This window comes from Emydura macquarii, unplaced genomic scaffold (genome assembly GCF_026122565.2).
Source record: "Emydura macquarii macquarii isolate MOO-44397 ecotype Brisbane River unplaced genomic scaffold, CSIRO-AGI_Emac_v2 contig_1043, whole genome shotgun sequence".
NCBI lineage: Eukaryota > Metazoa > Chordata > Testudines > Chelidae > Emydura > Emydura macquarii.
This window is the reverse complement of record NW_027131180.1, coordinates 12,800,026-12,812,296: the sequence shown is the minus strand read 5'-3', so window position 1 is coordinate 12,812,296 and position 12,271 is coordinate 12,800,026. Positions and strand designations below refer to the sequence as shown.

Below are 12,271 nucleotides of genomic sequence, written 5' to 3'. Positions count from 1 at the left end.
TGCTCAGTAACCACTATGTATTCTGCATTTCAATTGTCTGAGTCATCCCAATTTGTATGTAGCACAAAGGATTGTATGTGCACTTATGATTTATATTATAGATTTTCTTGCAAGGTTTAGCATGTTCCCAAAGAGGATCGGATGCTCTCTGGACCAAAGACCTCTTACTCAGCTGGTTTGGTGGTTCTTGAATTTGTGAACATAAAACCACTAGGGGACGATCCATTGTATTCCCCATTCTTTATCAACTTCAATATTAAATTTTGTTTGACAGAATAACATAGCAAGAGGTGGCAGAGACAATAGTTAATGAAAAATGTAATATCCCCTTTAAAATCTTTGACCTTGAAAACAAAAAGTTCAAAGGGGCTTCTGTACCAGTGTGCCATTTGGATTACATCTTCTGCCTTTATATCAAGGAAAAGGCATCCTCACTGAGTTTGATTCCTGCTTTTCAAGTCTAAATTTCTTTCCCCAATAGAAGAATTCCTATATAAACAAAATGGATAATACTTGCATTCCATAGTTACTACTGGTAATTTGCTATCAGTTCAAAGAAACAATTCAGGGGATATAAAGCAGCTGATAATGATAATGCTTAACACTTATGTACATTTTCAAGGCCTTCCCATTAACTGATGCCCAAAGAATACAAAACATGGGCAGACGCCATAGTTGGGGTCAAGGCATGGTGCCCATAATCAGTATAGCTCCTTTTTTCTACCCTACTTGGCCCCTGTTCTCTCATAGCTTAATAGTAGCTACTATACAGACAAAGAGGAGCTTCAGCAAAGAAGGACATACTAATATTTGTTCACTTTTTAAACTGAATTGCCCTTCGGGCTGCCAAAAATCTGTACACCTCGCTGTGAGAGTCAGATGCTTTTCAGCTGAGGTCAGTGTAGTAAACCCCTCTTCCAGCCTACTTTAAGAAGAGCAGTAAACACCTTGGCTATCTGAATAATCTCTTCACTTGTGGAAACGTTACATCCTAGAGCATGTCCTTTCAACTGAATGGACCACCAGCCTGCATGAAGTATAAGCGCAGTGTGGCAGCTCAGGGCAGAAGAAGAAAAGTTCACGGCCTGTTTAGGCCGGAACCTACGCCTCCCTCTCCAACTTGGGCTTAATTGCAAGCATTGTGGGTAATCCAAATTAACACCAGTTTGGCAGAAGTCCTAAAATGCATTCCTTCCCTTTCCAATTTATTAGCAGTAAACTCAAAAAATACAAATAAGGTTTCCCCAGAGCTCTCTCCTGGTTTCTGGTCAACACAATACACTTGCCTTGAAAGGATCCCCTGGGAGAAATTTTCTCTAGAAATGTACAGAATAAAGTAGAGCTGGGTTTCATCCCAACTCCCCTATATTGATGTTGGAGGTGTCTGAAATCCAGAGCCAGATTTTGCAAATGGCATCTATCTTTATAGTAGCCCAAGCCAACATCCCAAATCTCTTCAACACCCAACATTATGGTCGTTTGCCATCCAGATCTAAATTTTGCAGCTTGAGTCCACCCCTGGAATAAAGTCAAACAATTTGAACAAAAGACAAAACTATTTTAATTTGCCTCCTACTCAACAGAAGTTATCATTTGGAAACCAGTTTTACTGTAATTGGGTGCCTCAGTGTAATACTCTGTGTGCTAAACTCGTAGGACCTTAGAAAGACATTTGGTGAAAGGTGGTAAACAAATAGATAGGTCATGTATAGCCCAACACATGCTTTAAAATACCCACAGGGCACTGAAATCTCCTTCCAGGCTTTCAGTTGCAATCATTGATTAATGAAACGTAGCCCTTTGCTTTCCAGAATTCTTCTGTGCTGGGGAGGAGCCTGGAATTATCCACCACACCTTTTTGTTTCCCAGACTCTTTCTGAGAACGTGCAAGTAAACCACCCCCAGTTCTGAACAGCGAGTCGCTCAGCCGGAGTTGAAGAAGTATACTGAACTGTGAAATCAATGATGTGAATCAATCTGTTTCATGTTAATGAATTTGCCTCTGTGTGTATATACCGGCACCATGGTCTCTTCTCAATAGAATTAGAACTGCTCAACTGTGTGTCATATGCGCTATACTGGTAATAACATGCCAATTGCCTCTTAGCTCAGGTAGGCTTTTCAATTGGGAGAAGATGAGCTCTGGCCCCAGTGGTGCAGTGAAATTGAGTGGTTATGCTGTATGGCATATTGACAGGTGTGCAGTTCCTAGGTAGCCACAGAATTGTTATAATATTGTAAGAGAAAGCTTTCTGGGAATGGTAGGATTATTTGGCTACATGAGACATGTAATTTGTAAGTAACTAAGACCACTGCCCCAGCATTCTGAATTTCTAGATGTTGTTATCAATCAGTAAAATGGCATGGGCTGTGGCTTGTCCTCTGTCCCGCATTACTGTCTCTCTGCTGTCTCAGCTGAATCATAAACTTTGAGTTGATTCAAATTCAGAGCTTAACCTGCCTCTTCAGAATTAAAAAGGAAGACCTTTGACACAAGAGTTAACTTGGAATCTACATTCTGCTTCCCTGGAACAATTGTACAACAAGATGCCCTTCCGTTTTTATGTATCTTGGAGCAGAAAATAAAAATATTCTATTCACGTATCTATCTGTAAGAAATGAAAAATAACAGCTGTTCCCAATACACGAGCAACTTGTGTCAAATTTCTATTGATAAGCCTTCAGTGACTGGATGAAATAAAGCTACCCTAAAGAAATCCTCAACTTAATCTACAGCATTTGGCTGGTATGGTCTTTGAAAAACAACCTTTTATAATCCACAGATGAATTTAGTATTTAAGAAGATTAATGCATTCATAAATAGCCTGGAAAGCCAAAGTCATTGAATTTAATGCACCAAACAGGTCAAACAGGCATTTATGAAACCATCTGGCCTCTTCACTGGGAAAAAAATGTAATATAACTACAGACAGATCAAGGTTTTATTTCCACTAAAATGATTTAATTTGGGAATATTTACCACCCCACTAGAAATTGCTGGCTGTTAATTGTCCTGTAGCTGTTTTCCTTTGAAAAGGTAGGTGAATAATGCCAGAACCTTATAGAGTTTATCATTAAGCCACTAGAGCCCCCTGTTTCGGCTGGTACCCTTTACTGAACAAGGGGACTGGAGCAAGAGGATCGTCTGCTTTTAAAAACCAACTGGCCTGGAAGTTCATGAGCTGAACAGTCATTTTGCACCAACTAAGGGCTAGTTTATGCTAGCAGCAGTACATTGGCACAGCTGCATCCAGTCAGCATAATTACTCCACCTCAGTGAGAGGCAGTAGCTATGTCAGCAGGAGAGTGTCTCCTGCCAACGTACATTGTCCCCACTGGCAATTAGCTTGGTGTAATTTGCATCGCTGTGGGGGGGGGCCTTTTTCACACCCCTGAGGGACATTATTTATATCAATATAAACGGTAGTGTAGACCTGCCCTAAATAACTGATTTCTCCCACCTCCCCTCCCATGAAACTTGCAAAAGGACTGGGTTTCCTCATGACCTGCTGTGGGCATAGTGCTAGTTCCCTTTTTTTCACTGGGGGCTGGGAAGGAATTTTTCTCTCGCTGCCAAAGTAGCCAAGACAGTGTGGGGTTGTTTTTTTTCCCACCTTTCCCTCAGCAGGTCTGGGGTTAGGTTATAATGTCACAGTTTAATAGGTAAAACTTGTGGCAGGTATCCAGTGCGTATGCGTGTTATACAGTCATTAGCTAAAACATTTGGGAAAGGATCTGAAAGAAAGAATCCCCTAAAGTTTCTGAGGATGGGGGGGGGGGGGGGGAGTTGGGACTCCTATGTCTGGTGCACCAGCGAGCTGCCCGACCCATCCACCCACCCCCACTTCTTTTTTTTCTAGCTCTCTTTAAGGGGGCCAAGGAAGGACAGCACTGGGCTCCTATATCTGGAACAGCAGGGAACCAACCCCTTCTTTGAGTCTTCATTTACCTCATACAAGGAAGTGGTGACAGGAGCCCAGTACTGGAATAGCTGGGACCAGGTTGGAGATTATTTTGGAATGATGAAGGAAAGAATGGTGATCTGCGCTGGACACTTTATTGCCAGATACTGACAGATATTTTAAGTGAATAAAGTTGTGGCCTAATTAAACCACATCCACTTCCACTGTCTTTCTTTGTGAGAGGCTTGGAAGAAACAATGAGTGGAACGGTTTAACTGATCCACCAAAATGTCCTCAGAAATGGTCTGCATTCCTTGAGGACGCAACTGCTAAGAACACCTGCCATGTTAAATAATGGCCTAGTGGAAGCTATTGTGGTTGGCCTGCGTGACTTACATGCATAACCAGTCGGGTTTTTAAGCCCTTTTTAAAACTGGTTGTTTCCCCAGTTCTTCCCAGCAATAGCCAGACTCAGATTTAAGTCCATGGAAACTGCTAAAATAAGCACTTTGACGTCATGTATTAACCACCATCATTCAGCCATTTATTGCCCAAAGTCCCTCGTCTATTTTCCTTTTAGTTTTTTCTATGCCAGAAAGCGGGGGTTTTGTTTGTGTTTTTATACCCACATATAGTCTCCTCTGAAATTACCAGGTCAACGAAGCCTGCTTTAAACCCATATTTCTTCAGATGCCCACACTGTGGTCTATCACCACCACAGCTTTGCTGATACCAGATGGGAAGGCTAATATAGGCAGGCCACTGGTGTTTTTGGCCACTGTGTCATCTAAACCTGCCCTGGTACACATCTGGTAGATGCCAAGTTGGTAAAAGCATTAGTGGCCTGTCTATATGAGTGCTCCCACTCTTCCTAGAATCATTGAAACTGTACATGTGCTAGGGCAGTAGTGGGAAAATGAGAATGTAAGCACAGTCAAAATGGCTTGTCCTACCCAAATGCCATTTTCCATTTGACAGCCCATAGACCTTAGCACAGGGCTACCGATCGGCTCACTTCTCACCCTTCCTCCTGACATTGTTAACGCTGAATAGTGCAGCAGGTGTGCCTGTTTGACAGTAATAGATCTGATACACCTCACATTGGGGTGTAAATCAGGAGTAACTCCACTGAAGTCCATGGAATTATCTCGGCATAAAAGACCATGCACAGAAGATCAGGTTCGTTTTGTGTCTCAGGATCTATGGGTGAGGTTCATATTTTAGGGCCCAATCCCGCTCCCATGAAAATCAATGTGAGTTTTGCTAGGGACTTTCAGGGAAGCAGGATTGCCCCTAAATGAATAAATGCTGCAGTGTTGCCTTCAGTAAGAGTCCTTTCAGTTCACATCTAGCAGAGGAAATCAGCTGTCCCGAACACAACTGTTTGCTAAAACTCCTTATTGTTGCTGCTCTCTCAATGTGATCTGTCAATGGGGCTTTACAAACACAAAAAAGATAAATAAATTCCCTGCCTTGAGGAGATTACAGTGATGTCCAAAGATGGGCCCAAACCAAATCCTCAGGTCCAAACACCCCGTCAGATCAGCATGTGAATTCTGCAGCACCAGCTCCTCTCGAATGACTACATTCTTAAATAGCAATGTGCTCAAGGCAGCCATTGAGTTATTTATGCTGCAGAACAATCACTGCTTGAGCTGTAATGAGTACCAGGAGATGGAAAAAGCAGATATATTCCCCCACCCCTGAAGACGCCTCATCAGCTAGCCTGTCCAACTGGGTGGAGTTGGTTAATGCTTCAGTGGTGTTTGCTACCTCCTCGGGAAGGCCCTCCTGGAGCAGGAGTTTGGAGATAAGGCTGTTGAACTTGCTCTCTGTGGTAGAGTGAGGCTCTTCAGTCGGGGTTGGACTGTAGGAAGTGACGTTTAACTCCACGGGGTCAAGACAATAACCTTCAGGTGATCTATCAAACAGCACATCCGCCAAGTCAATACCAGCTACTGAGGATGGGGAGACACAAGGAATATCCCTGACTAGTCTGTAATTCTCCATCCACTCTTTCAGCCATTCAATCCTGCAGTCACACTCCCAGGGGTTCCGGAAAAGATAGAGCCTTCCCAGGAAATAGACTGGCTGGAAGACGGAAAAAGGCAGGGTGACTAGGTTGTTACTGTTCAAATGCAACGAGACCAGGCTGGTTAGGTTTTCGAAAGCCCCTTCCTCAATGTAGTTGATCCTGTTTCGGTCCAAGTACAGAACCTCCAGTTCAACCAGGTCCCGGAACCAGGTGTTGGACACGTTCCTGAGAACGTTCCCACCAAGATTGAGCATTTTCAGATGCCTCAGCCCATCGAAGGTGTTTTCTGGGAGGTCACTGAGCAAGTTGTCATTCAGGTAAAGGTACTCCATTTTCTGACAGTCTTGAAAGGCTCGGTCATGAATGACGTTTATTCTGTTGTCTTGGAGGTTCAGATACTTCAGCCTGGTCAGGCCCTGCAGAGAATTATAGGCCACAGCTTCTATCTTATTTCGCTCCAAGTAAACATGGGTCAAATTCACCATGCCTCGTATTGCTCCTGGGATCCTTCGGAAATTGTTCTGGAAGCAGAAGAGCTCCTGAAGGGCAGGGAGCTCTATGAAAATCCTGTCTGGGATGTTGAAAAGGTTGCAGTCAGCAAGGTCTAGTCTGACAAGCCTTTTGAGGGCTGTGAAAGTGCGGGTGTGCAGGTAGCGGATGTATTCGTTGTGGGCCATTTTAAGCTCAGTCAACCTGGGTAGCCCCTTGAAAGCCCCAGGAGTGATGAAGGAGATGTTGTTGTGCTGGAGTGAGAGAGAGCTGAGGGAAGGCAGGGTACCAAAGGCCCGCTCTGAGAGGAATTTAATGTTGTTTTTATCCAGGTTGATAGAGGAGGCTTCACAGGGGAAGTCACTGGGGATCTGCGGCAGGCCAGCACGGTCACACAGGACAGAACAGCTCCGCTCCTGGGTGCACACGCAGCTGGCAGGGCAGGAACGCACGCAGGCCCATACCGCGTGGATGCGGGGGATGCATAGAATAACTGGCGGTGGGAGCAGGACCATTGCCACACAGAAAACAGAGGGTGGCAGGGAGAGAAAAAAACAGGAGCAGTTAGTCAACATTAGTCATGACAAAAGGACTTATTTATGCTACAGTTCTAGCTAGACCACTAATAATGGCCCATTAAAATACAGTTTCACTAAAGGAGAATAAGCAACGCTCTTGGAAGAATCCTACAGAATTTACTATCACTTGGTAATTTTTCCCCTAGGTTTTTTTAAACCCTCCTGTGGAATTCTATAATGGGTTTAATCTCCCTTAAATTCTGCCAGTCCCTATATAATCCTGTTCAATTTATCTCTACTAAATTCTTTTAGGAATTATTCCATCTTCTGTGACTTCTTTCTCAGTATCACCATAATTAAATGCACTCCAACCTGGGACTGAGCCTGGGATACTTGGAGGATTGACAGGTCTATCAGCTGGGTAGGAGATTGGGGAGCTCTGTAAGCAGGTTTGCCAGCTAGCAGGAAGAACAATTAGTTGTCTGGGGCTTGCAATGTCCAGGGGCTTTGCCTCTTTTTCCTGTGATAAAGCCATTTGTTTTACATTTATTTCCCTACTACAGTGGTTTTCAACATGTGGTCCGTGGACCCCTTGGGGTCGCGGACTCTGTCTAAGGTTTCCAGAGGGGGCTGCACCTCTATTTGAAATTTTTTAGGGGTCTGCATGTGGAAATAAAGATTGAAAATCTCTGTACATAGTGACTTGGGTAGGTGCTTTAGTATAAAGAGAACTATCAGCCATTAAAAGTCAAGCATCGCATTTAAAAAGCCCATTCCTGCTCTGGATTTGGTGGAGAAGCATGAAGAAAAGGCAGGTTCAGGAATAGCTTTGAAACACTTTTTCCCTCAGTCTGGAAATTTCATATTAACGGTGATGTGCTGAGCCTCCAGTAATGTGCCTGCTTTGCTCTCCCCATTGGTCACTATTTCCTAGCACTCTGGCTGCCTTGGAGGTGTGTGACTGCCATGGCTTTCTGGCTGTGTAGTAAGGATCAAGCAAATGGATGTACATTGATGAGGAGGAAGGTAAACACTCCACGGTTCCATTCAGACAAGAGAAGCAGGAACCTGAGGCAACGTAAGCCTCAACAGATGGGGCTGTGTGTGAAGGGAAAGCCTAGACAGTTGGAAATCTGAAAAATACAATCTTTAGGGAGAGAACTGAAAACAGATTTCATTTTGTACTTGCTCTCCTAAGGCATGTCCCATTTCCTGTTCAACTGGTATGAAAAAGAGCCTCAGAGAATGTTTTACTTTGTCACTGGTAGGGAGTCACCCACTGAGTGATCTTTTTGTTTGTTGATCAGCTCTCATACCGCTGCTACTTTAAAAAAAAAAAAATGTAAATCAGGTGTCATCCTCATCACTAACAAACTCTATTAGCGCATTGCCAGCCTCACGTGTTTCATGTTGGGCCCTTGACTGTCAGAAGGAGCACTCACTGATGCGACCACACATCCCTCAGGATTACTGCTTGCGTTTTGTAAAAGGCAAGCTGCAAGACTAAACGGTGCCTGGCCGGATGCGCTCTGCCTAGGAACTAACGGTGCAGCGATCGGCACCTTTGCCTGCTCTTGTGTGGCGGTTCTGAAGAGAAACCACTGGTTTGTGGTGATTTTGCTATAAAAGGTTAGCTGTCAATCTTCTACTCCACTAGCCCCTTTGGCGTTCATGTACAGATCAAACTGTTTGAAGCTTCCCCAAGTGTTCAGAGCATTTCCATCCTTTTTCGAGGTGACCTGCACAGGATTCTTTAAAAATTGGGTTTGTGACTTTTTTTGCTTCTCCAGGTCCCGATCCTGCAAAGCAAAGTGCATGGCAGACTCTTTTAAAGTCGAAGGGATTCCACACAGGCATAGGGGTCTGCCCACATGGTTCTCCTTGGAGAATGGGGGCCTTATGTTGTATAAAGAAGGCCTGAACATGGGAGCAGGATGCATCTCCCCTATCCCCAATGTCTGATTGTTTTCTACTTTAGAAATTAGCCTAGAATCTGTGTGGTGACTCCAGAACTAGAAAAATGGTGACACTACAAGAATCAAGTTGGTGAATGTTGAACAATTGAAAGGGGGAGGGATTTTGTTCAGACCATTTAAAATTCTATTTTGTTTTATTTTTTGTTTGGTTTTGTTTTTTCTTAACATGCCTTTAACCGCAGTGAGTAATTAATGTTTTAGATAAAGGAAGTCCTTTCCTAATTCGGCACCCAAATCCCTTCCATTACAGCTCCTCCAGCGAAAGAAGAGAAGGTCCAATTTGACATTGCTGGTAATTCCAAGGTGAAAAATAAGCAGAATATTTTTAAAACCACTTTTCAGACTCTCTTTATAAATTATAAAGAAGAAAAAAAGCCCAAACCTATTCAAAACTTTCCTTTGCAAGTCCTCATAAAGGCTGGTGAAGGATTTACAAGTTTCAGTCACACAGTTATGCAGCAGCCATTTTTAATTAATTCTTTCCTTTGCCTTGATGCATAAACTGAGGCAGAGAAAGACTAAGTGACTTGCCCAAATTCATGCAGTGAGTCAGTGGCCAAGTTGGGTACAGAACCCAGCTCTCCTGACTCACAATTTGCCCCCTAAGCCCTTGAGTTGCAGAACAAAATGCCCGAGTTCAGATCCAGCCAAGTCATTTCCTAGTTTGCTGAGTGTCTAGTAACAAGCTGGTTTTTTTGTGTTGCTGTGCTGAATGTGGCTCTACCATTAGCAGACTTTCACAACACAAAAACCCTAGGCTGTCTATTTACATCCTCCAAGCAAAAAGAAATGAGCAAAACCCCTCAGTCTCAGAAGATTTGCCATATTTCCCCGTTCTTTTTTAGAGATAAGGTCCTGCTAAAATCCTTCATCTGAACACCACCAAATTCTGGGAGGGTTCAAAATCCAAACCTAGAGGTGGATCTGAATTTGCACTTTGATCCTGTTTCTAGTCTCTCTTGACAGCAGATCCACATTCAAAGCGCTGACACATTTATGCTGCCATTGTACACGTCATTAAAAAATGAGGAATGTATTTAAAATATTAGTTGGATTCAGGAAATCGCTGTTCATTTTTTTTTCTTTCCCCAAAAACACATTTGTTCCTGGGGCTATGTCCAATGCAGTTCAGGCAGCTGTACTGGCTGGAACTTACCTCCTTCATACAGAGAGTTTTTGGTAATATTGGTTTAATTAGGTGTGTATAAAATAAAAGAATGAAATAATATGTCAGTTTCTGAATATCACTGAAATGGTTCCGTGACTGAGCTTAGAGGGGAAAAAAATACCTACGCATGGATGGTTTCATTTTTTTTTTCAATTCAACTTAACTGCTGCATTTATTAAAATAACTTCAATACTTGCACAAAGGAATGGGAAGACACATACAGGATGTCTGTCTGTACTGGGTTTTCAGCAGCACAAACAGAACATTTTTTAAATAATAAAGAATGAGCCTAAGACATTCAAAGTGATTGATCTAAGCCTAGAAACTACTGTTGGCTTTCACAAAATAAAAATACTACTCACCATTTAAAATGATGACAAACATTACCTTGTGGCATTTCAGGTCTGGCAAGTAGACTTCTTGGATCTAAAAGTACATGGACGGAGCAGAGACAGTTTCAGTCCATTGTCATTTACACATATCATCATCCCATTACAGTGTCTGTGTCTAGAAAGGAAGATTAAAATCCATAGAGAGAGGTTTTTTCTAAACCGACTCTCTCCCCTAAGCTTCGAGCTGTCACGCTGATTTCTTCCTTTTCTTTATTTTTTCCACTGACCTTTTCAGTGCATGCTTGTTTCTGTACTATTCTTAATGTGGCTTTTCAACAAGGGCTTGCCCAAGTTTTTAACATGAGGCGAACCACTGAAATGTGCCTAGATGAAAGGGAATGAGGAAAAATCATTAGGCGGCCAGAGACTGATCACGTAATAAAATCTACAGATGCTTTTATCCAGCAGCGTTATTGAACAGCAATGAACTGCCACAACGCGCTCTTAGCAAAAAGAACTTATTTACTCGTAGTTCCATCGCTTACCTAACAGGGCAACGGCTGTATCCTCCCTCCTGCACTGAAGCCTGCCATTAGTTGTACTAGTCGAGCTCTGAAGAGTTGGCATTTTTTCTTCTCAAAAGCTATCATTTAATGGCAGGAAAATCCTCTGCATCAGAGGATTAGCAGAGATGGAAGAATGTGTCTGTCCTTTAAAACGCCAAAGCAAAGTGCAGGTTGCTGACAAACCAATCTGCCTTATTCTCCCCATCTCCAGCACCCCACCAAAAAAATCAGCCCAGAACTGGCACTCTGCCATCCAAATAGCATTACTAGGAATCTGAAACAAAGCCGTTACTCTGCTGCTTGTTACATAACAGGAGAGGGAGGGGGTAAAATGTAATTATATTTTTGGGCAAGCACAGGCTTATGATTTCAGCTACTTGAAATAGCGATAGCTGAACTAACCAGCCCAACACAGCACCCACAACTGAAAAGCCTCCCACACTCAGTGATCTGCGCCAGCGAAAACCACAGGCCCAATTCTGATTTCTCATCACTTGCTCAAAGGGGGCAACTTGAATGGAAGTTGCTTCTAAATTACATGGGCATGAATGAGGAGCAGATTCCAGCCTGGTGCGTCTTTTGCATTGATAACAGACACTCCAGTGAAACCTGGAGGAGGGGGAAAGAGGACAGGGAGATGCACAATATATATTGCGCCTAGGAAAACACAGCCCATTCTGTCTGTTCTGTGTGTGGAAATTGCAAGGACAGGGTCTGAACTTGGCAACATGACCCATGCAGGACATGAGCCAATATTTAAAGCTTCTTCTGACAGAATAATGATGGTTTCTGTAGGATATGTTAGAATAAAATGAGAGGGGCTGGGATCACTCTCTATTATGGCAGGGGGGGAAACCCCTTTTCCTTCTTTTTGGCTAAATTAATTTCACTCTTTCAATAACCGAACTCCAGCTGGAGCTGGTTAATCGGAGTTTGGTTTCTCTGTGTAGCAGGGCAACTGAAAGGTATGATAAACCTGTCCCTTAGCACACAGCACGTCAATCATACTCAAGCAACTTCTGTGTAATTTTTTTTTTTTTTTCATTTTGACAGCCTTCCCCTCAAGCTTAGAAGAGCCCACACAAGCACCTTGAATTAGCGTATCGTGTTGGGAAGTTCCTGTGTCAAAGCGTTAATTAAAAATTGCTGGATGTTTTAAATCCACATGACACAGAGCTAGCAAACTGATCTTAGCCTAACTCCATCTGAACTTGGGGGGGAAGGAGGAAGTGCAGAGAGCTCGCTTTTCGTGTGGTACTGAGGAAGGAAATGAAGTCCAGCTTGT

At 43.1% G+C, this 12,271-nt stretch overlaps 1 protein-coding gene across 1 annotated transcript; it reads right to left on the bottom strand.

Moving 5' to 3' along the window:
- Positions 1-5,525: 5,525 nt before the first annotated feature.
- NYX (nyctalopin) lies at positions 5,526-10,472 on the bottom strand. Its single transcript, XM_067545311.1, has 2 exons — positions 10,451-10,472; positions 5,526-6,919 (listed from the first exon to the last, which is right to left on the bottom strand). The coding sequence occupies exons 1-2, from the start codon at positions 10,470-10,472 to the stop codon at positions 5,526-5,528; spliced, it is 1,416 nt and encodes a 471-aa protein (XP_067401412.1).
- Between the last annotated feature and the right edge of the window lie 1,799 nt (positions 10,473-12,271).

Coding starts and splice junctions, on each gene's coding strand:
- NYX (XM_067545311.1), bottom strand. CDS start 10,472: ATGTTTGTCATCATTTTAAATG. Junction 6,920..10,450: donor GTTTGTCATCATTTTAAATG/GTGAGTAGTATT, acceptor TCCCACCGCCAG/TTATTCTATGCATCCCCCGC.